Here is a 24,898-nt window from a genome sequence, read left to right as displayed (position 1 = left end):
ATATTAAACCTCTAAACAAATGCATACTTTAAATACCAAAGACGTTGTTCTGTTCCTGTCTTCTGCACACCAATGTTTATTACGTACGTCAAAATTTTCAAACTAAGCTTGACTACACACCAAGTCACGAACTCAAATCTGCTATCTCACGAAGCATTGTGGGAAATCAAAATGGACACCGGTCAGGAAGAGTTGCGTCGTCAGCCAAAGTTACGAGGTGGTCCACTTGGGTTAGGTAACAGAGGCTAACGTTTGCATAGTTGAAAATGTTTGATATGGGCGTACTTTAATTTTAAATTAGTTGTGACAATTTCCATACCGAGATACATAACCTGAGGCACATTACTTACTTAATAACCTTTCAGACAAACCTTAAGGAATCCAGTAAAATGATATGTTTTTCCCGAAAAATTTACATTGCAGGCGTTCTTTCCAGATCGAATGAAAACGACATTAACAAATATTCATTATTATTGCCTCCACTTTATAATTAAGTTTCTTTAAGATCTCTGGCAAAAAAGCAGAATATGGACAAAAGATGTACATCGCATTGCTGCCAATACACGGCCTCCAATCCCTACATGAAGTCCGTAATGGGTTTTTGTTCTCTCATTATAGTTGAATGGGCGCCTGTTTTTCTTATCCTACTCGCTGCCAGTAACCGAAGGTTACAAAATTGCAAGACTCTCACTTTCTTACATTTTCGAACTCATTTATTGCTGTTAAAGACATTTACATTCTGTTGTAAAATTTTGGTTGTAGTATTTCGATCTCTCAGAAGTTCTCTCATTAACAGTAACTTATTTAGGCTAATGTGAAATATTATAACATTTTTAGTATGCTTAGTGAAATGATTACATTTCTCCAGAAATTCAAATGTTTGTGACGTCGCCAATTTGCGGCATATTACGTATTTGCTACGTCAATTATGAAGTGTTGTACTTGAAGATATCTGAAAAAATAAAACATAATGTAAAATAGCATGTATTATGTTAGTAGTTAATTTGTTAGTTTGTTTACACTACAATCAAATTATATCAGATATCGGACTGTATGTTGTAGTTAACAGTCGCAACGGAACATTGCATGGTTAAGTTCACACAGTACATAATAATATTAGCTCAGCGCGGTCCTACCCGCCGGAGGTTCGAGCCCTCGGCCGTGTGAGTGTGTTGTTCTTGGCATAAGTTAGTTTACGTAGTGTGTAAGTCTGGGGACCGATGACTAAGCAGTTTGGCCCCTTAGAAATTCACACACATTTGAATACTAGCCCTTTTTATTATAGAGATAACCTCATTTATTGTGTTGTGTGGAGGACATAAAATTTTGGAGGGGTTTTTGAATGAGGAAATCATGAACAAAGAAGAAACAACTACCTGTATCGGATACTAATTCTAGATAATACTCCAGTAATAGTTAACCATCATAAAACTACTATATAATGCTTGTGCTTACAAAATTAAGACAATCATGAACAGGAACACATCTGCTTCTGGAAGAAATACAGCTCGTGGACTTGATATGCATGAGTACATTGACATCTATTGATGATGAGGATGATAATGATGATGATTGGTTTGTGGGCTGCTCAACTGTGTGGTTATCAGCTCCCATACAAATTCCCAACCTTGGCTCAGTCCAGTCTCGCCACTTTCATGATTCCCCACCGGGAATCAAATCCGGGACCTATGCTCGGGAAGCGAGAACACTACCGCAAGACCACAAGCTGCGGAGGACAACTATTTAAGAAGAGAAGTTGTCTAACGCACAGTGCTTTAACAAAGTGTGTTGAGAGATTGTGTCAAAAAATGTGCACGACATAGCCAGAACATACTGCTCTCTCTAACAACAGTATTTTATGATGATCCTGGTATCATATCCTGGTCACATAGATTGAGTTGTGGGGAAATGTAATCAATCTACAAAAGAGATTGCTTACAAATCACTTGTGCGACCTGTTCTAGAATATTGCTCAAATGTGTGGGACCCGTCCCAGATAGGACTAACCAGGGATATTGAATTTATACAGAGCAGGGCAGGTTTGTTTAATCCATGGAAGAATGTCACAGAGATACTGAAGGAACTGAACTGGAAGACTCTTGAAGATAGACGTACTGTCCTGAGAAAGTCTGTTAACAGAGTTTCAAGAACCAACTTTAAATAATTACTCTGGAATATAGTACAACCCCCTAAGTGTTGCCTGCATAGGAATTGTGAGAATAAGATTAGATTAATTACTGCAGGCCCAGGGGCATTCAAACAGCCATTCTTCCCGCATTCCATTCATAAATGGAACAGTAAGGAACCCTGATAACTTGTACAATGGGACGTGGCAAGCACCTCATGGTGGTTTCCAGAGTGTAGATATCACCATCAGTAGCAGTCCTCTTACATCTGCTGCTGGATAAAGCCCTTCTCAACACTTCTCCATTCATCATGGCATTCTGCTACATGCATTCATGTTGCCTGTGGGATATCCCCCTCCCCTTTACCCCCGCCCATGCCCCAGGAGTAAAGATATACAGATAGCTATACCGCAACAGAGGGGTATCTGTTGAAACGCCAGACAAATGTGTGATTCCTGAAGAGGGGCAGAATCCTTTTCAATAGTTGTAGGGACAACAGTCTTGATAATTGACTGATCTGGCCTTGTTACATTAATTTTATCAAGGGTGTGCAGCTCTGCTGTATTGTTAAGTGGTGATGGCATCCTCTTGGGTAAAATACTCTGGACGTAAAATGGTCCCCATTTTGGATCTCCAGTCAGGGCCACTAGGGAGAATTTCATCATCAGGAGAAACAAAAGTGGTTTTCTTCAGATGAGAGTATGGAATTTTAGATCCCTTAATCTGGGAAAAGGGAAAGAAATTAGATATTGTGGGAATTAGTGAAGTTTGGTTGCAGGAGGAACAGGAAATCTCGTCAGGCAAATACAGGATTGTAAATACATCATCAGATTGGGGTAATGCATGAGTAGATTTAATCATTAATAAGAAAATAGGATTGTGAGTAAGTTACTATGAACAGCATAGTGAGCACATTATTGTAGCCAAGATAGACACAAAGACACCACTCACCACAGAAGTACAAGTTTATATGCCAACTAGCTCCACACATGAAGAAGAGATTGAAGAAATGTATCATGGGATAAGAGAAATTATTCAAATACAAGGTGTACAACATTGATTCTGCCATGTTTTTCACCAACATTTGAGGCTTTAATGAAACAAATTGGTTATACATGTATCATTCAAAGTATATTCCATTGCTGGCCACTGCTTTCTCCCACATTTTGGGCAGTGTACGAAACCTACATTGAAAAAATTGTTCACCTTTTGAATTGATCAAATTTTTGACTTCTTCAAGAGATCGGAAGTGTTGGTCAGCCAGGCCATGCACCATTGATCTAAACAGGTGATAGAGGGAGCAATGTCTGGAGAATACGGAGGGTGGGGTAGGATTTCCCATTTTAATGTTTCCAAGTACATTTTGACCTCTTTTGCAACGTGGGGTTTTAATGCTGTGCTCAAATGCATTAATTGCATTCAATAACGAGCACCTGTGAATGTTTCACTTGGTTTTAACACCTCATAGTACACGACGCTGAGCTGGTCACACCAAATGCAGAGCATGATCTTGGAGCCGTGAATATTCAGTCTGGCTGTGACATAGAAGTATGGCTGGGATATCCCCATGATTTTTTCGTTTAGGGTTATCATAATGAACCCATTTTTTGTTCCCGGTCACAATGTGATGCAGAAGTCCCTTCCATTTTTGCCTCTGAAGCAACTATTCTTAAACACACGAACGCCGTTCAACGTCTCTTGGTATCAGCTCACACAGAACAGTTCCTTCTTTCTTAATCAAACCCATAGCCTTGAGGCATTTTGAAATGGCTCACTGCGTCACTCCCACAAGTCATGCCAATTCTTCTTGAGTTTGACGCAAGTATTCACTCAGCAATGTCTCCCATTGTGCATCTTTGAAAACATTCTCTCTTCCACCACTCTGCCAGTCTAAAATGTTGAAATCATCGTTCCTGAAGTGTTGAAACCACTCACGACGTGTTCTTTCACTAGTAGCGTCCTTACCATACGTACGTGAGAGTATTCGATGAGACTCGCTTGCTGTTTTCTTCATATTGAAATAAAACAGTAACACCTCCCACAAATGACAAGAATTAGGCTCGTAAACTGACATTTTCAATCAAGAACAACTTTATGATGCAGACACAAATTGACTAATGTTTGAATGAGGTTATGTTGACTGAGGTCCAACCTAACTGCCTGATGTCTGCGATTTGTTTCTTTCAACCGCTACTTACCGTTGTTACCACCTATTGGCAAATGGCGGAAGCAAAGTTGTAAACCTTGTAGTTAAGGGAGACAAAGATGTAGTTGTGACAGAAGACTGAAATTTGGTGGGAGAAGAGAGAGAATGAAAAATAGTAGGTGAATATTGCCTAGGAGAAAGGAATGAAAGAGAAAGTCACTGGGTAGAATTTTGCATGGAGCATAAGTCAGTCACTAGTAACACTTGGTTTAAGAATCATGAAAGAATGCTGTATACCTGGAAGAGATCTGGAGACATTGGAAGGTTTCAGACTGGTTATATAATGGTAAGACAGAGATTTAGGAACAAGATTTTAAATTATAAAACACATCCAGGGGCAGATGTGGACAATTAATTAGTTATGAATGATAGATTAAAATGTAATTGCAAAAAAGGTAGGAAAAAGGTGATGGGGCTTGGACAAGTTGAAAGAACAGAGGTTCAGAGGGAGCATTAAGTAACAATTGACTAGAAGAGGGGGAAGGAACTCAATAGAAGACAAAGGGGTACTTTGGGAGATGAAATAATAAGAGCAACAGAGTATCAGATAGGTAAAAAGATGAGAGCTGTTACAAATCCTTCAATAACACAGGAAAAATTAAACTTAACTGATTGAAGGAGGAAAGAAATACTGTAAATGAAGTGTGTGGAAAGGAATGTTGTTGTTGTTGTTGTTGTTGTTGTTGTTATTGTCTTCAGTCCTGAGACTGGTTTGATGCAGCTCTCCATGCTACTCTATTCTGTGCAAGCTTCTTCATCTCCCAGTACCTACTGCAGCCTACATCAGATTAGATATGATTAGTGCTTGTTCCATAGATCATGAATACGACACTTCATAATGATGTGGAACGTGTCAGGTTAATAAAAGGTGTCTATACAAGATATTACATGATACTTTATTATTATTATTATTATTATTATTATTCGGAGGTTGGGGAAATTGCCCACTTATTATATCCAAAAATTCATCTAATGAGTAAAAGGAGTTGCCATTAAGAAATTCTTTCAATTTCCTTTTAAACGCTATATGGCTATTTGACAGAATTTTGTTGCTATTAGGTAAGTGACCAGACTTTTGTGGCAGCATAATTTGCCCCCTTCTGAGCCAAAGTTAGATTTAACCTTGGGTAGTGAAGATCATCCTTTCTCCTAGTGTTGTAGCCATGTACACTGCTATTACTTTTGAATTCGTTCAGACTGTAAATAACAAATTCCTAAGTGAATATATATATATATATTGTGAGGCTACAGTGAAGATCTCTAGCTCTTTAAATAAGTGTCTGCAGGGTGATCTTGGATGAGCTCCAGCAATTATTCTGATTACATCCTTCTGTATCTGCTTAGTGTATTCATCCCTTGGTCTCCCTCTACGATTTTTACCCACCACGCTGCCCTCCAATACTAATACTGATCCCTCAATGTCTCAGAACATGTCCTACCAACCAATCCCTTCTTCTGGTCAAATTGTGCCACAAGCTCCTCTTCTCCCCAATTCTATTCCATACCTCCTCATTAGTTATGTGATCTACCCATCTAATCTTCAGCATTCTTCTGTAGCACCACATTTCAAAAGCTTCTATTCTCTTCTTGTCTAAACTATTTATTGTCCGTGTTTCACTTCCATACATAGCTACACTCCATACACATACTATCAGAAACAACTTCCTGACACTTGAATCTATACTCGATGTTAATAAATTTCTCTTCTTCACAAACGCTTTCCTTGCCATTGCCAGTCTACATTTTACATCCTCTCTATTTCGACCATCATCAGTTCTTTTGCTCCCCAATTAGCAAAACTTCTTTACTACTTTAAGAGTCTCATTTCCAAATCTAATTCCCTCAGCATCACCTGATTTAATTTGACTAAATTCCATTATCCTTGTTTTGCTTTTTTTTATGTTCATCTCGTATGTTCCTTTCAAGACATTGTCCATTCCGTTCAACTGCTCTTCCAAGTCCTTTGCTGTCTCTGACAGAATTACAATGTTATCGGTGAACCTCAAAGTTTTTATTTCTTCTCCATGGATTTTAATACCTACTCCGAATTTTTCTTTTGTTTCCTTTTCTGCTTGCTCAATATACAGATTGAATAACATCGGGGAGAGGCTACAACCCTGTCTCACTCCCTTCCCAACCACTGCTTCCCTTTCATGTCCCTCAACTCTTATAACTGCCATCTGGTTTCTGTACATATTGTAAATAGCCTTTCGCTCCCTGTATTTTACCCTTGCCACCTTTAGAATTTGAAAGAGTGTTTCCCAGTCTACATTGTCAAAAGCTTTCTCTAAGTCTACAAATGCTAGAAATGTAGGTTTACCTTTCCTTAGTGTTTCTTCTAAGATAAGTCATTGGGTCAATATTGCCTCACGTGTTCCAACATTTCTGCAGAATCCAAACTGATCTTCCCCAAGGTCGGCTTCTATGAGTTTTTCCATTCGTATGTAAAGAATTTGTGTTAGTATTTTGCAGCTGTGACTTATTAAACTGATAGTTCGGTAATTTTCACATCTGTCAACACCTGCTTTCTTTGGTATTGGAATTATTATATTCTTCTTGAAGTCTGAGGGTATTTGGCCTGTCTCATACATCTTGCTCACCAGATGGTAGAGTTTTGTCAGGACTACCTCTCCCAAGGCTCTCAGTAGTTCTAATGGAATGTTGTCTACTCCAGGGGGCCTTGTTTCAACTCAGGTCTTTCAGTGCTCTGTCAAACTCTTCACGCAGTATCATATCTCCCATTGTATTTTCATCCACATCCTCTTCCATTTCCATAATATTGTCCTCAAGTACATCGCCCTTGTATAGACCCTCTATATACTCCTTCCACCTTTCTGCTTTCCCTTCTTTGCTTAGAACTGGGTTTCCATCAAAGCTCTGATATTCATGCAAGTGGTTCTCCTTTCTCCAAAGGTTTCTTTAATTTTCCTGTAGGCAGTATCTATCTTACTCCTAGTGAGATAAGCCTCTACATCCTGACATTTGTCCTCTAGCCATCCGTGCTGAGCGATTTTGCACTCCCTGTCAATATCATTTTTGAGATATTTGTATTCCTTTTTGCCTGCTTCATTTACTGCAGTTTTATATTTTCTCCTTTCATCAATTAAATTCCATATTTCTTCTGTTACCCAGTGGTTTCTACTAGTCCTTGTCGTTTTACCTATTTGATCCTCTGCTGCCTTCACTATTTCATCCCTCAGAGCTACCCATTCTTCTTCTGCTGTATTTCTTTCCCCCATTCCTGTCAATTGTTCCCTTATGCTCTCCCTGAAACTCTGTACAACCTGTGGTTTAGTCATCTTATCCAGGTCTCATCTCCTTAAATTGCCACCTTTTTGCAGTTTCTTCAGTTTTAATCTACATTTCATAACCAATAGATTGTGGTCAGAGTCCACATCTGCCCCTGGACGTGTCTTACAATTTAAAACCTTGTTCCTAAATCTCTGTCTTACCATTATATAATCTGTCTGATACCTTTGAGTATCTTCCATGTATACAATCTTCTTTCATGATTCTTGAACCAAGTGTTAGCTATGATTAAGTTGTGCTCTGTGCAAAACTCTACCAGACGGCTTCCTCTTTCATTTCTTAGCCCCAATCCATATTCGCCTACTATGTTTCCTTCTCTCCCTTTTCCTACTCTCGAATTCCAGTCACCCATGACTATTAAATTTTCGTCTCCCTTCACTACCTGAATAATTTCTTTTATCGCCTCATACATTTCATCAATTGCTTCGTCATCTGCAGAGCTAGTTGACATATAAACTTGCGCTACTGTAGTAGACATGGGCTTCGCGTCTATCTTGGCCACAATAATGCGCTCACTATGCTGTTTGTAATAGCCTACCCGTACTCCTATGTTTTTATTCATTATTAAACCTACTCCTTCATTACCCCTATTTGATTTTGTATTTATGACCCTGTATTCACCTGACCAAAAGTCTTGTTCCTCCTGCCACTGAACTTCACTAATTCCCACTATATCTAACTTTAACCTATCCATTTCCCTTTTAAAATTTTCTAACCTACCTGCCCGATTAAGGGATCTGACATTCCACACTCCAATCCATAAAACACCAGTATTCTTTCTCCTGATAACGACGCCCTCTTGAGTAGTCCATGCCCGGAAATCCGAATGGGGGACTATTTTACTTCCGTAATATTTTACCCAAGAGACTGCATGCCCTCGGGAAAAATTACGGCTGTAGTTTCCCCTTGTTTTCAGCCGTTCGCAGTACCAGCACAGCAAGGCTGTTTTGGTTAGTGTTACAAGGCCAGATCAGTCAATCATCCAGACTGTTTCCCTGCAACTACTGAAAAGGCTGCTGCCCCTCTTCAGGAACCACACGTTTGTCTGGCCTCTCAACAGATAACCCGCCGTTGTGGTTGCACCTACGGTACGGCTATCTGTATCGTTGAGGCACGCAAGCCTCCCCGCCAACGGCAAGGTCCATAGTTCATGGGGGGAAGAAAAAGGAATATAAATGTGTAAAAAATGAGATCGACGGGAAGGGGGCAAATATGAGGATTTAGAAGCATATCTCACCAGGGGAAAGATACACTATGTGATCAAAAGTATCTGGACACCCTCAAAAACATACGTTTTTCATATTAGGTGTATTGTGCTGCCACCTACTGCCAGGTACTCCATATCAGTGACCTCTGTAGTCATTAGACATGGTGAGAGAGCAGAATGGGGTGCTCCACGGACTTTGAACGTGGTCAGGTGATTGAGTGTCACTTGTGTCATACGTCTGTACGCGAGATTTCCACACTCCTAAACATTCCTAAGTCCAGTGTTTCAGATGTGATAGTGATGTGGAAATGTGAAAGGACGCGTACAGGCCGACGTCGTCTGTTGACTGACAGAGATGCCGACAGTTGAAGAAGGTTGTAATGTGTGATAGGCAGACACCTGTCCAGACCATCAAACAAGAATTCCAAACTACGTAAGGATCCACTGCAAGTACTATGAAAGTTAGGTGGGAGGTGATAAAACTTGGTTTTCATGGTCGGGACGCAGCTCATACGTCACACATCACACTGGTAAATGCCAAATGTTGTTCACATGGAACAATCCTGGAGATACTGACAGCTTTCAGATAGATTATATAATGGTAAGACAGTGATTTAGGAACAAGGTTTTAAATTGTAAGACATTCCCAGGGGCAGATGTGGACTTGGACCACAATCTGTTGGTTATGAACTGTAGATTAAAATTGAAGAAACTGCAAAAAGGTGGCAATTTAAGGAGATGGGACATGGATAAACTGAAAGAACCAGAGGTTGTACATAGTTTCAGGGAGAGCATAAGGGAACAATTGTCACGAATGGGGGAAAGAAATACAGTTGAAGAAGAATGGGTAGCTCTGAGGGATGAAGTAGTGAAGGCAGCATAGGATCAAGTAGGTAAAAAGACGTGGGCTAGTAGAAATCCTTGGATAACAGAAGAGATACTGAATTTAATTGATGAAAGGAGAAAATATAAAAATGCAGTAAATGAAGCCCCGGGAGTAGACAACATTCCATTAGAACTACTGACGGCCTTGGGAGAGCCAGTCTTGACAAAACTCTACCATCTAGTGAGCAAGATGTATGAGACAGGCCAAATACCCTCAGACTTCAAGAAGAATATAATAATTCCAATCCCAAAGAAAGCAGGTGTTAACAGATGTGAAAATTACCGAACTATCAGTTTAATAAGTCACAGCTGCAAAATACTAATGTGAATTCTTTACAGACGAATGGAAAAACTGGTAGAAGCCGACCTCGGGGAAGATCAGTTTGGATTCCATAGAAATGTTGGAACACGTGAGGCAATACTGACTCTACGACTTATCTTAGAAGAAACATTAAGGAAAGGTAAACCTACATTTCTAGCATTTGTAGACTTAGAGAAAGCTTTTGACAATGTTGACTGGGAAACACTCTTTCAAATTCTAAAGGTGGCAAGGGTAAAATACAGGGAGCGAAAGGCTATTTACAATTTGTACAGAAACCAGATGGCAGGTATAAGAGTCGAGGGACATGAAAGGGAAGCAGTGGTTGGGAAGGGAGTGAGACAGGGTTGTAGCCTCTCCCCGATGTTATTCAATCTGTATATTGAGCAAGCAGCAAAGGAAACAAAAGAAAAATTCGGAGTAGGTATTAAAATCCATGGAGAAGAAATAAAAACCTTGAGGTTCGCCGTTGACATTGTAACTCTGTCAGAGACAGCAAAGGACCTGGAAGAGCTGTTGAATGGAATGGACAGTGTCTTGAAAGGAGGATTTAAGATGAACAGCAACAAAAGCAAAACGAGGATAATGGAATGTAGTCGAATTAAGTCGAGTGATGCTGAGGGAATCAGATTAGGAAATAAGACACTGATGACGGTCGAATTAGAGAGGATATAAAATGTAGACTGGCAAGGAAAGCGTTTCTGAAGAAGAGAAATTTGTTAACATCGAGTATAGACTCAAGTGTCAAGAAGCATTTTCTGAAAGTATTTGTATGGAGTGTAGCCATGTATGGAGGTGAAACATGGACGATAAATAGTTTAGACAAGAAGAGAATAGAAGCTTTCGAAATGTGGTGCTACAGAAGAATGCTGAATATTAGATAGGTAGATCACATAAATAATGAGGAGGTATTGAGTAGAACTGGGGAGAAGAGGAGTTTGTGGCGCAACTTGATAAGATGAAGGGTCCGGTTGGTAGGAAATGTTCTGAGGCATCAAGGGATCACAAATTTAGCATTGGAGTGCAGCGTGGAGGGTAAAAATCTTAGAGGGAGACCAAGAGATGAATACACTAAGCAGATTCAGAAGGATGTAGGTTGCAGTAGGTACTGGGAGATGAAGAAGCTTGCACAGGATAGAGTAGCTGGAGAGCTGCATCAAACCAGTCAAGGGACTGAAGACCACAACAACAACAACAATAAACTTATAAGTCATTTTCAGGCAGGTGTCCAGATACTTTTGATCACATAGTGTAGAAACCACCTACAGGCAAATCAAAGGGGTGTTTCGAGTAAAGAGAAGCAGTTGTATGAATATCAAGAGCTCAGATGGAAAACCAGCCCTAAGCAAAGAAGGGAAAGCGGAAAGGTAGAAAGATTATATACAAGGTCTGTACAAAGGTGGTGAACTTGAAGGTTCTATTAAAGAGATGGAAGAGGGTGTCAATGAAGATGAGATGGGACATATGGTACTGCAAGAATAATTTGACAGCACTGAAAGACCTAAGTTGAATTAAGCCCCAGGGATAGATGACATTCTGTCAGAACTACTAGTAGACTTGGGAGAGCCAGGCATGACAAAACTCTTCCATCTGGTATGAAATATGTATAAGACAGACAAAAGACCCTCAAACTTCAAGATGAGTGTAATATTTAAGTTGCAGATAGACACAACAAAAGGAGTGTCACACAATGAGCTTTCAGCTGACAAGGTCTTTGTCAAAAATAGACGACACACACACACACACACACACACACACACACGACCACAGTCTCTGGTTTCACCAGCCTTATTGGCCAAAAGCTTATTGTGTGACAGTCTTTCTGTTGTGCCTAACTGCGACTCAGTATCTCCGCTATTTGGTGAGTAGCAGCTATTCTTTTCATAATATTGTTACATTCTATCCTAGATTTACCATTATTTTTAATGTAATAATTCCAATTCCAAAGAAAGCAGGTGCTGACAGGTATGACTATTACGGGGCTATCAGTTTAGCATGTCGTGGTTGCTAAATACTGTCACAAATTTGTTACAGAAGAATGGAAAAACTGGTAGAAGCAGACCTCATGGAAGACGAGTTTGGATTCTGGAGAAAAGTAGGAACACATGAGGCAGTACTGACCATACAACTTATCCAAGAAGATAAATTAAGGAAAGGCAAACCTACATTTATAGCAAAAGACCATTTACGACTTACATAGAAACCAGACAAGAGTTGTAAGGCTGAGGGAGGAGGACGGGAGATTAGTGTTTAACGTCTCGGCAAAGGGCTGAGGGACTTGAAATCAAAGCAGTGGTTGAGAAGGGAGAGAGAGAGAGAGAGAGAGAGAGAGAGAGTGAGTTTCATAGCCTATCCCCGATGTTGTTCAATCTATATACTGAGCAAGCAGTAAAAGAAACCAAAGAAAAACATGGAGTAGGAATTAAAGTTCAGGAAGAAGAAATAAATGTTTTGAGATTTGCCAGTGCCATTGTAATTCTGTCAGAGACAACAAAAGACTCGGAAGAGCAGCTGAACAGAATGGACAGTGTCTTGAAAGGAGGATATAAGATGAGCAGCAACAAAAGCAAAACAAGGATACTGAAATGTAGTTGAATTAAATCACGTTCAGGTTATGCTAAGGGAATTAGATTAGGAAATGAGACACTTATAAGTGGTAGATGAGTTTAGCTGTTTGGGCAGCAAAATTGCTGATGATTGCCGAAGCAGAGAGGATATTAAATGTAGACTGGCAATGGCAAGAAAAGCATTTCTGAAAAAGAGAAATTTGTTAACAATGATTATAGATTTGTCAGGAAGTCTTTCCTGAAAATATTTGTATGGAGTGTAGCCATGTATGGAAATGAAGCATGGACATAAACAGTGTAGACAAAAGTAGAATAGAAGCTTTTGAAATGTGGTGTTACAGAAGAATGCTGAAGATTAGATGAGTAGATCATGTAACTGATGAGGAGGTACTGAATAGCATTGGGGAGGAAAGAAATTTGTGGCAGGACCTGACTAGAAGAAGGGATCAGTGGGTAGAACACATTCTGAGACATCGAGGGGTCACCAATTTAGTATAAGAGAAGCGTGGGGGATAAACATTGTTGACGGAGACCAAGACATGAATACAGTAAGCAGATTCATAAGGATGTACGTTGCATTAGTTATTTGGAAATGAAGAGGCTTGCACTGGATAGAATAGCATGGAGAGCTGCGTCAAACCATTCATCGAACTGAAGACCACACCGACAACAACAAAAACAACAACTACCAATACTACACTTTATCAGTGCACTGCACCATTTTGTTTTGGTTCCCTGAGCAGTGTGCTACGATTCTGAGGCACAGGTATTTCAGTGTTTGCCAGGACTGCAGACATATAGCTACAAACAAATGAAAAAAGGGATTACTGACTTTATTTTTTCGAGGTGAGAAAACTTTATGAATACCTCGTGTATAATTTCAGTTACAAGACGTCAGTATGATGTATCCATTTTTAAGGCCAGCTCGTTACTTTGCTTGATTAATATCCATATTTTTCTATGCAGCTAGTAGTAATTTTAGTGAATGTCTTGTACAGTATGGAGGGGAGACTGAAAGGTGAATAGTCTCTTGTCGTGGCTTGTCTTGTCTGCTGCCTTTGTTGTGAAGTAGAACAATTACAGCATTGTTCCAGTTTTCATTGTCTTTCTTTGCACATATCTGTAAAAAAGTTTGCAAGTTGCTTTTTATTACTTTGTCTCAAGATCTAAACATGTGTGTTAAAATACTGAGTACACTTTCTGCATGTCGGTATCCATTACACATTTTGTGTATGAGCAAAAATGTCATTATTGAAATTCCGCCTTCTGGCCAGAAAGGGCATTATTCAAATTCCACAATAAATAATAGGTCCCCATACAACTGACAGGGTGAGCAGGTCCTCAGTCAAAGAGAGGCAACAGGTTTCTTGCTTGTTTGTGACATCCAAGCCAATCTTTGGGTCAGTGATCACTTTATTTCATTGATTTTTGTTCAAAAATGGCTCTGAGCACTATGGGACTTAACATCTATGGTCATCAGTCCCCTAGAACTTAGAACTACTTAAACCTAACTAACCTACGGACAGCACACAACACCCAGTCATCACGAGGCAGAGAAAATCCCTGACCCCGCTGGGAATCGAACCCGGGCATGGGAAGCGAGTTGATTTTTGTGTTACACCTTTAAGGAAGCTTAATTTGACTTGTTATTCTTGAGTTTTTATTGATGCATACTGTGAGCAGTAGTATGAATCATCACAGCAGATGTGCGAAATTCTTCAACAACAAGCATGCTGGTCTTATGTTAAAGCAGTGAACAGGTCAAAGCCATCTGTCTACACATTCAGTGATCATAATCACACTGACTGGAAGATGACAGAGAAGCAGCAAAAATGTTAAATTCCTTTTTCCAAAATTGTTTCACACAGGAAGATTGTACTGTGATTTATCCTTTCAATCATTCCATCATCGTCATCATCATCGCTTTTCCAGCTCCAGTTTCCCAGATGTGGTATACAAGTGCTCATCATGTTGTTCTATCTTCATACATGTTCTGTTCCAGACAACTTCCCATTTTTATCTTTCTCCACCACATCTGATCTCATGGTCACTGTCCAGCATTTTCTTGGTCTTCCCTGTGGTCTTCTTCCTACTAGGTTTAGGTTCAAATACTTTTTGACAGGTCTTTTGCTGCTTATTCTCATTATGTGCACATACCACTGAAGCCTTAGTTTCTTTATGAACATCAACACTAACTACTTTTCTATTCACCTCATTCCTGATTTTGTCTTTTCTTGTTGTTTGAGTTGTTGGTCTAATGAATCTCATTTCTGTTACCTGGATTCTCTTTAGGTCTTTGTTTAATAGGATTCATGTTTCTAAACCATAGCTCGTGGTCTCGCGGTAGCGTTCTCGCTTCCCGAGCACGGGGTCCCGGGTTCGATTCCCGGCGGGGTCAGGGATTTTTCACCTGCCTCGTGATGACTGGGTGTTTGTGTCGTCTTCATCATCATCATCAATCATCCCCATTACGGTCGGAGGAAGGCAATGGCAAACCACCTCCACTAGGACCTTGCCTAGTATGGCGGCGCGGGTATCCCGCGTCGCTCCCCTACGCTCGGTAAACGGAGTATGGGACTCATCATCATCATCAAACCATACATAAGAATTCATACAGAATAGATGTGGTACATGGTCACTTTTGGTGTTCATGGCATTTTATCGCCCCAGAGAAGATTTCTGATATGAGTGTAAAAATTTAATGCTAACTACATACTGCTGAGTATGTCGAGCTTAATGGTGTTGTCTTTTGAGATCATGCTTCCTGTGTACCTGAAATGGGCAACAGATTCAACTTTGACTCCTCCTAGAGATATATTTGAGGTTGTTCTTTGCCGTGGATGGTCATTCATACTGTCTCTCGTTTACTTGTTTTTAGTCCAAAATTTTTGAATGTGTTGTTCCAATTATTAAGTTTCTTCTATGCTTCAGCTTGTAGCTCTCCCCATACTATCAGATAATCATCAAAAACCAGGACATTTGGTTCTCCATCTATTTTCTTGATAAATTTTATGATCTTGTCCACTTCTGTTGCAAACAGGAATGGTGATACGGCACTTGTTGCCTATCTGGACACATCTACAACACTTTTGGTATAGCATCTTGACTTAATCAATTAAGTACTTTGGAACATTTAGGTCTTCCAGAGATTACCATATCTTGTCTTGAGGAACACTGTCATACGCTTTTTCAATGTGTGCAAATACAGTCACAAGATTGCTTTGATATTCCCAGTACTTTTCTGCATTCTTACTGCAAAAATAAGATCCATAGTAGGTCAGTATTTCCTGAATCCATGTTGTTCTTCCTCAAGCAAAAGTTCTACTATCTTTCTACTCTCATTTCTATGATCTTTTATAATAGCTTCAGGGTGTATGACAGCAGAGTGATGCCTCTATAATTTCCACATTTTTGCCGATTGTCCTTTTTGAACAGAGGGATGATGACTCCTTTACTCCAATCTTCTGTGATTTTGCTTTCTTCCCAAATCACGGATAAAACTGTATACAGCCAGTTTAAGCCAGATATTCCAACTGCTTTTATCATGTCTGAGCTGGGACCATCAAAGCCTCCCGATTTTCCATTTCACATGCTCTTCAGTGCTGTCTCTAACTCTCGCCATGTTAATGGATGTCTGTTGGTTTGTAATTCATTAATTACTCTACAGTCGTTGATAATTGTGCTGTCCCCATCTGCATTTAGCAGAATGTTGGTGTACTTTTTCATTTCATCCCTAGTCCCTTCCTCTGTCTGTGTTAAGTTGCCTTCATCTGTTTACAGTGCAAGGGTATTTACAAGTTCATTTTGCATACTCTTAAGTCTTTGTATAGTAATTTCCTACTTCCCTGACAGTCTTCCTCCTTGTAGTAAAGAGCTCCCAGCACTTTTCCTCTTCTTCCTGGATCAGCCATTTTACAGCTAGTGTCATGCTCTGTATTCCTGTGCTAGGTGTTCAATTGCTAATTCATTTCACCTAACATCTATTTTCTGTTTTTCATGATGTAATTTTCTTTTAAGTATGTTCTTATCTGTCTTCTCCCCTTTTACTGCTGTCTTCACCCGATCATTCCAACAGGGTGTTTCTGTCTCTTTTGTTGTGGCATCCGTTTTTCCGCAGATGTCCGTGGCTTCTGTAACAAGTGTTTCTTCTACTCCCCCTTTCTCAGTTTTGGGTAATTTAGCAGTTATTCACAATCCATAGTTTTTTTCTTTTCCATGGCCTTCAATAATCTTTTGCATTCTCTTTTGTTTAAATTTTGGGACTTTTAGGTTAGCAATTAATAGCCGGTGGTCGCCATCTAGGCACTCATTGGGTATGACTTCAACATCTGTAACATATTGACCAGCTTTTCTATCACTGATGATGAAGTCTATCGTAGTCTTGAGCTTGCCACACCAATTGTATCTTGTTATTTTATGACTGTCCCTCTTCTGATACCACGTGTCTCACATGCTTAAGTTGTTTCACATACATAAATAAATTAGGTCCTCTCCTTCCAGATTTCTGTTCCCATAACCGTGGGGACTCATGATGCTTTCACATCCTAGTCTTTATTTACAAATTTGAGCATTCAGATTGCCCATATTGATGGTGTTCTCCTCTGTTGTTTGTTCTTAAAGTTCATTAAGGAAATGCTCTTTCTCCTCATGGTGCATCCTGACTGTGGTGCATATATTTGCAGAACAGGATGCTGTGTATTACCAGCCCTTAGTCTCATCTGAATGATCCTGTGACACATACATTTGATGTCTGTCTGTATGTCTATATCTTTATGCAAGACTTTGTCTCTCTCAACTCCAATATCTTAAGCTTATGACTGCCCATAAGATCTACCCATTCTCCACATTTGTTGGTGGGACTGAGGATATTGAGTGAACCAGTTTTCAGACATTCCTTTTGGGGAGGGTTTTGTGTCTTCCAGTATCTTTGATGAGCATCAGGCATTTGCCTGTCATTACTTCGAGCACTGCTACAAAATGTGTCATTATCTTGTGTTTAATTCATGCTTCCACCCGAGGTTTGTCTTTGAAAGCAGTATGTATTTGCTCATCTGCTGACTTGCTAGGTCTAACACAGGTGAGGATTTTCTTTCAGGGTTTACTGTCTTAGCCTTCAAAAATCCCTTTTCTCCAAAATCATCCCACAAACATTAAAATGACAGATGTCAAAATAGGTGACTGCAAGATAGAAAATCAGTGAAAACCATGGAGCAGAGGAAAGATGATTGGATTTCATGGCATACCCATAAGATTTCACATAAGAGTATATAAAAGAACTTGCCCATCTTCTAGCAGCAGTGTAACACTGAACAGACACACCTAACTACAAGCCTACACAGGGTGTACATAAAGTCCGGGAATACTTTCAATTATTTATTGCACAAGAACCAAACATTGTACGGATATCATACATAAGTCATTTTGGAGATAAATCCTGAAAGTTTTTTTCATTTATACCACCACAGTGTAGTTTGGTAATTTGCTGATAGTCAGCACTAGTCGCAAACACAGCGAGTTCAGGTGCGGAGCGAGCTTTCTGTGTGTTGGAGTTTGACAAAAACAAGTGTGCTACAGCTGTTCAGCGGATGTTTAGAACCAGCTATGGTAAGAAGCCACCAACAAGCAAGGCCATTTACCACTGCACAACAAATTCGTTATGACGGGTTGCTTGTGCCCAGCAAAGAGAAGTGGATGTCCCAGTGTGAGTGAAGTGAATGTGGAGTGCGTACAAGAGACATTCATAAGGAGTCCAAAGAAATCAGTGCGTCATGCACTCTGTGAACTCGAAATTATTCCAATGGCAGTGTGGTGGAAAGTCCTGCAACAGAAGCTGTCTATGAAACCCTTCAAATTGGAGCTAGTGCAAAGCTCAATGACAGTGACTAGGACAAGCATTTTGAGTTTTGTTTGCAGTTGCAATAATGGAATGAGGATGGGGATGGCATTGTTGATCACTTAATTTTTAGCGATGAAGCCACTTTTCACCCTAATGGGAAAATGAACTGGCATAATTGTCGATTCTGGGGTACAAAACATCCATTAAATTTGAGTGTGATTCCCCAAAGGTAAAGTCTTTTTGTGCCTTGTCACATCGTAAACTGTATGGGCCATTCTTCTTCGCTGAGATATTACTAATTGGACATGTTGCAGCAATAGCTGATGCCTCAAATGCAGTCAGACTCTCTGTTCATCTTTCAGCAGCATGGGGCTCCACCCCATTTTCATCGCGAAGTTCGTGGATACCTGAACACAGAGCTGCCACATGAATGGATCGGCCGTGCTACAGAAAGGGACAGCTGTTTCATGAAATGGCCTCCCCGGTCACCAGATCTCACTCCATGTGACTTTTTTTCTGTGGGGACACATTAAAGATCTGGTGCGTGTACCGCCTCTATCACATGATGTAGCAGAGCTCCAGGAGAGAATACGGAAAGCGACTGCTACAGTCGACAACGCCATGCTGTGACGGGTACGGCAAGAATTCGATTACTGTATGAATTACTGTATTGACATCTGCTGGGTCACTCATGGTTCACAAATCGAATGTTTGTAAAAAAAACTTTCAGAGTTTCTCTTCAAAATGCAATATGTATAACATCTTTACAATGTTTAGTTCTTGTGCAATAAATGATTGAAAGTGTTCCTGGACTTTATGGACATCCTGTATTGCTGATATGAGTCTGCTGTAGACTTTTGGAACACTTTTGACCTCATATGTTATTACATTTCTGGTGAATCTTATCTGTAGGAATCAACATGGATTTTGCAAACAACAATCATTTTGTTTGTGTATGAGACTCAAAGGGCATTACATACTGGCACCAAGGTCAATGGTGTGGTGCCAGAAGGCATGTGATAAGTTGTGCGTTGATACCTAATAAGTAAAATACAGCTGTATGGAATATCAGATCAACTCTGTGACTGAATTTAAAGACTTACTAGGAAATAAAACAGCATGTTATTCTTAATGGAGAGAAGTCTTGCGATGTAAAAATAACTCCGGGCATAAACCAAGGGAGTGTTACAGGATATCTGCTTCTACAGCTACACTCTGCAAGCCAACATGCAGTGTGTGGTGAAGGACACCTTGTATACCTCTGTCACTTCCGTTCTTTCCTGTTCCAGTCATGAATAGTTTGCAGGAAGAACAATTTCAGGTAAGACTCACTGCATGTTTGAATTGGTCTTTCTGTGAGATATATGTAGGAGAAAGCATTATATTTGTTGACTCTCCTAGGCACGTACACTCTTGGAACTTCTGACAGTTAACCACAGTGTGATGCAGAATGCCCCTCTTGCAGCATCTGCTACTGGAGTTGGTTATCTCTGCGAAATTTTATGCTTACCAAATAAACTTGTAATGAGACATGTTGCTGTTCTTTGGAGCTTCTCTATTTCCTCTATCAATCCTATCTGGTGTGGATTCTACACTGGCGATCAATACTGAAGTATTTGTCAAATGAGGATTTTGTAAGCTACCTCCTTCGTTGATGGGCCTCGGACATTTTCTGATATACCTGGTATGAAAATGTGTAATTATCATTTCAGTATGACCAGACATGAAAAGCCAAGTGCTATTATCATTGCAATCTGTGCAACAAACACAAAACTCACAATGAAGAAGCTACCCGGCATTGCTGCAGCACCAGACTTACCCAGCAACCTATTGTGATGCACCACCAGACTTACCCAACTGCCTACTGTGATGCACTACCAGAGTCTGGACTTCAGGCGGCACTGCCACAGTTTCCCACTTGCGACAAGCCAGCCGAACACTTGGCTCAGTGCTTCCATGCACATGAATTCTTAGGTGACACCTATCATCAGACCTTCTCATCATGGCGCTTCCACACACATAATGAAGTAACTTTGGTGCCACTAACAGCCTTTACATATGACCAAAATTTCTTTGGGTTTTTTAAAAGACCATTTGACAATTTTTTGCTGTGGTAGTCATTGAAAGTTTAATGTATTGCTCCCTTGACAGCCAAATGTGTTTCATGTGGCATCTCTCTATCTGTAGTCCTATGCTAGTTGTACATCTATTATGCAGTAATCTGTGCTTCTTTAAAAGTTTCTTTACAGTGAGTGTATACCATGGAGGGTCCTTTCGATTATGAACTGTTCTGCTAGGTACATAATTATGCAGTGTATGGTCAACTACTCTTTTAAATTTGAGTCAGAGTCTACATGCTCCTGTACTGTGCTGAAACTTTCAATTTCCTCATTGAGATAAGACCCCACTGTTTTTATCTAGTTTACTGAACATCTACATCTTTCTACTAATTTAGGCATTCTTTGTACTTGGTAATCATTCTTGCTAAACTGCCTTACAGTCACTGATACCTGTTTCAATGTGGACATGCTCAAAGCGGTCAGGTCTTGTTGTTACCATTAGATCTAAAACATTTCCATCACCAACGGGGTTCCAAACCATCTACTCTTAGTAGCTTTCAGAGAAGGCATTTAGTAATGTTTCACAGGATGTCTTATCATGCCCACCACTAAAAAGACTGAAATTTTCCCAGTTGTTTGTTGGATGGTTGCTGTATAATTGGGAAACTTACATAAAGTGAACTGAGGTTTTTCTCTAATGTTTTTGATTACACCAGGAGCTGAGTCTGATGGTCGATCGAAGGATTCAATTAAAAAGACTCTGAGTCTTGCAAACCAATCTCTCATGCAGTTTCAGTTTCTGTCTCAGTGGATTTTGTATATTGCCTGTTGTGACAAATACACAATTTTCTACTAGCCTATCCTTTTGATATAAACTTAAATTTTCACCAAAAATTTTACAGCTATGAACATCGCATTTTAACCAGCTTGCTGGTGTGTGGTGTCGGCTTCATTGCTTATCAGGAGCACTTCAACCTCAGGTACTTTGTTGCGAATGTGTTGGCAATTTACAACTAGGACTTCTCACTCTCACCTGGGGTGGGAGAGCTTTCCTTTGGATATCACACTACTAATCTATAAAAAGAAAAGAAAGAAAAAAAAAAGGGAAGAACCTTGTGTGCACCCCACATGCAGACAACTACCTGGGTAAAGATGAAGCTTGGTCAACCGGCAAAGGAACTAGCTTACAAAACCCTTGTTTGATGGTACTTTCCAGCTTGCCAGTCTAGAGCCCTTACCAGATTGGATTGTTAGGTGAAATAGTGAAGATCCAAAGAAGGACACCACATTTCATCCAGTTATGTTTAATAATTGTGAAAATATCACAGACATGATCGTCCACCTCTAGTGGCAGACACTACAGATCGGCATTGTGGACTGCAGAGAGGTTTATTGTTAAAATTCTGAGAGAATATGTTCTTAGAAGAGATGATCAGTATATTGCTTCCTCCATCATGTATCTTGCATGAGAACCATGAAGATAAAATTAGATAGATTTGAGCTCAAATTGATGCTTACCAACAATTTTTCTTCCCATCCACCGTTCATGAATTGAACAGATAAATGTGGGAAGGGAGGGTGATACAGAAAAGTATCAGCCATTCAAACCATAATGTAATGTGCGGAGAATAGATGTAGATATAAACTGGTGCCTATGCACGGTGTAGCAAAAAGAATGGTGCAGACTTACACGTCTGAAAGTACATGATAATAGAAGCACAAATGTCAAGTAAACACGCATACTTAAGAGCTATGCGAGATTCTTGATTTTCACTATTGTGAAACAAGTCTCTTCTACTGCAAGCTCTTTGCTTTCCGTATTTAGGGAAGTGGTAGTATGGTGGTGGTATGTTCAGTAAACATGTGCTCTAAAATGCATTCCTTAACAGCTATGAGCACCTATTCATCTTCAGTACTTTATAACACAACTCTTCGAATGAACAAGTGCTCATAACTTTTAAGGTGTGCATTTTAAAGCACATGTTTACTGGGCATTTGTGCCTCTATTATTGTATACTTTCAGCCGTGTAAGTTTTTGCCATCCTTTTTGATACACCCTGTATGTAGGAGGAGTCTCTGTTTATGCCTGTTCTGGGGGCCCCTCAGCGTTTCAGGCATTCTGTTGTAATGTTGCACCCTGGCACCACATGACTGTGCTGGACAGAGTGACAGGAGGAAAGCACAGCACCAGAGTGCAAACCAAGACCACTAAGTTTCCTGGCTTGAGTTAATCAGAATGACAGTGGGAACTTGAGATTTCCTAATTGCAGTTGAAGATTGTTGTTGTTGTCGTTGTGTGCAGGGGCTGGTTCGATTGGTCTGAAATTGCTCTCCACACTAGATTATCTTGTTTTCATTAATATAGTTAAGCCTTCGTGTCCTCTACAATACACCCTTGTGCCCCCCCCCCCCCCCCCCCCACACACACACACACTTAATTTTCCCTCCATTACCAAATTGATAAAAGTATCTCCTACAAAAGATGAAGTATAAGTGTCTCCGCAAAAGTTAATTTCCTGTTATGTACATGTGCCTTCACAAGAGTTAATTTTCTGTCTACCCTGCTTCATGACAGCAACATTCTGTGCTTTTCATGAACTGATAAGTGAATACTTGTATTGCTTTTCTTACACTGTCCTCACTATGTCCTGTATTATTTTCAGCTTATTCTGTGACTAAATTTCCTACTTGGAAGGCTCCTAGGCTTAACCTACATTTTAAAATTTATTAAGATCTAACATTATGTTATCTACACAGAGAGCATGTATTGATACTAGATGACACATCAAAAACAACTCTCATAAGATGTAATAAGTCCACATGAATGCACTGTTTTATCGTCCACCATTTTTACACTGCCAGTAAGGTTGCTAAAGAGTTGAGTGTGCGATTATACTGCCAAGTGGTTCAGTGACAAAGTGTCTCATATATTTTTGAACTTCTCATGTCTTTTGGTACATTTGTTAAGACACTGGTCTCAGATTCCGGAGGATGGAAGGTCATGCTGTGTCTGGCCATCTTAGTTTAGGTTTTCTGTAGTTTTCCTAGATCTCTTCACGCACATGCTGAGATGGTTCAATGGGCCACCTGTCAGCTCCTCCTTGAACACATTTGTTTGTTTGCATATATTTGTTAAGTTTTTGGTTTTATTAAGCTGACAAACCCCTTACCATATTAAAATGTTCTGTAGATGAATAATATTAATACTTTCCAACATTACGACCAGAGCCCCATGAACTGTGATGTATAATTTGTTGATTTCTAATTGTACTGTTTATCTCAGGTGCTTATGAATTCATTTATTAATTTTTTTCACAAAATTTTAGGTGACCCCAATGACAAGTCATTGAGAAAAGTGGAGGTAGAGGTACTCATACCAAAAAAAATGAGAGAGAAGGCCAAGACTGACAAGTGTGCAAAAGAGGTTGAAGGTATTTATTACTACTACTACTACTACTACTACTAATGTTTATTTCTTAAAATAAAGATTTTTAGTGCTTGGTTATTCATCCCAGTTATTTTCTTGTAGACTTCAACAAATGTTGCAAGGAGTCCAGCTTATCAATGGTCATCAAGTGTCGCAAGGAGAATGATGCCCTGAGGGACTGTCTGACAAGGTGGTATCAAGATGAAGATTTCAAAAGAGAATGCCAGGAGGAATATTTGTCAGAGAGAAGTGAATTTCGAAGGACAGGCATTAGCCCAAAATACAAAAAACAAGTGGAACAGCATTCAGTGTAGTGATTTCCTATGATTCAGTTAACAAATCAATTGTGACTGCCCTAGTATATATTAATAAATCCCAAAATTTCTTTGATGTAATGATATGGAGGGAGAGATGTACAAGCTGATGAAGTGCAAAATCATGAACAACAGCTGGAGGCAAGATGAGAATTTTGGATCTCATTCTTTCATAGTAGTGTGAAAATATTAAACTTTGTGAGGAAGAATAATGTTATCAGAAAAAGACTAATAAAAATATTTCTTTTTTTCATATTACTTTTAAAGTATTTAGTTCTTTGTGCCATTACACAATATGTGAAATTCAACTGTATGGTGTTAGTGCCTTATGAGAAATACTCATTTTCACTTATTTAAAGAAGAAGATAATCAGTGGAGAAGGCATTGTGTTATCCAACTGTTGCAGGCACACAACCTGTCAAGTGAGGTGATTAGAACCCATTTATGTCTTCTCCTTCATGACATATTTATCAGATAAATTCTACATTTATGTCACCAGCTATTGTACTTAGAATACAGGGTGCAAGATGTTCAAAATTCTGAGAAAAAAAAGAGGTAAGCTATATGGAGAGATGGGTAATATGTGATATGTACAAGAACCAAGAGGAAACAATGAGAGTGGGAGACTAAGAATACAGTACT

The 24,898-nt window shown here is 39.6% G+C and overlaps 2 protein-coding genes across 5 annotated transcripts in view; one reads left to right on the top strand and one right to left on the bottom strand.

Annotated features, from left to right (window-relative positions):
• The window catches only part of LOC126335279 (26S proteasome non-ATPase regulatory subunit 14), a 34,133-nt gene extending 33,513 nt beyond the window's left edge, over nt 1–620 (bottom strand). Inside the window, exon 1 of one of the 3 annotated variants that reach the window (XM_049998346.1) lies at nt 372–620. The gene's annotated coding sequence lies outside the window, so the exon portion shown is untranslated. Of the gene's footprint in view, nt 1–27 lie in introns of all 3 variants that reach the window. The other 2 variants (XM_049998345.1, XM_049998344.1) reach the window with 2 other exon arrangements.
• On the top strand, nt 73–24,514 carry LOC126335280 (COX assembly mitochondrial protein homolog). 2 transcript variants are annotated; one of them, XM_049998347.1, is made up of 3 exons: nt 73–235; nt 23,842–23,946; nt 24,045–24,514. In XM_049998347.1, the coding sequence occupies exons 1-3, from the start codon at nt 73–75 to the stop codon at nt 24,254–24,256; spliced, it is 480 nt and encodes a 159-aa protein (XP_049854304.1). In that variant the 3' UTR covers nt 24,257–24,514. The 2 variants fall into 2 exon arrangements, with proteins under 2 accessions (XP_049854304.1, XP_049854305.1); XM_049998348.1 differs by lacking the exon at nt 73–235 and adding an exon at nt 10,061–10,194.
• The last annotated feature ends 384 nt before the right edge of the window (nt 24,515–24,898 follow it).

This window comes from Schistocerca gregaria, chromosome 2 (assembly GCF_023897955.1).
Source record: "Schistocerca gregaria isolate iqSchGreg1 chromosome 2, iqSchGreg1.2, whole genome shotgun sequence".
NCBI lineage: Eukaryota > Metazoa > Arthropoda > Insecta > Orthoptera > Acrididae > Schistocerca > Schistocerca gregaria.
This window is presented reverse-complemented; position numbering and strand designations above follow the sequence as displayed.

Bases quoted from the DNA above. Each gene is read 5' to 3' on its own strand.
- LOC126335280 (XM_049998347.1), top strand. From the start codon at position 73: ATGTTTATTACGTACGTCAAAATTTTCAAACTAAGCTTGACTACACAC. The intron at 236-23,841 runs GTAACAGAGGCT...ACAAAATTTTAG, and splicing joins AGGTGGTCCACTTGGGTTAG to GTGACCCCAATGACAAGTCA. The intron at 23,947-24,044 runs GTATTTATTACT...ATTTTCTTGTAG, and splicing joins GTGTGCAAAAGAGGTTGAAG to ACTTCAACAAATGTTGCAAG.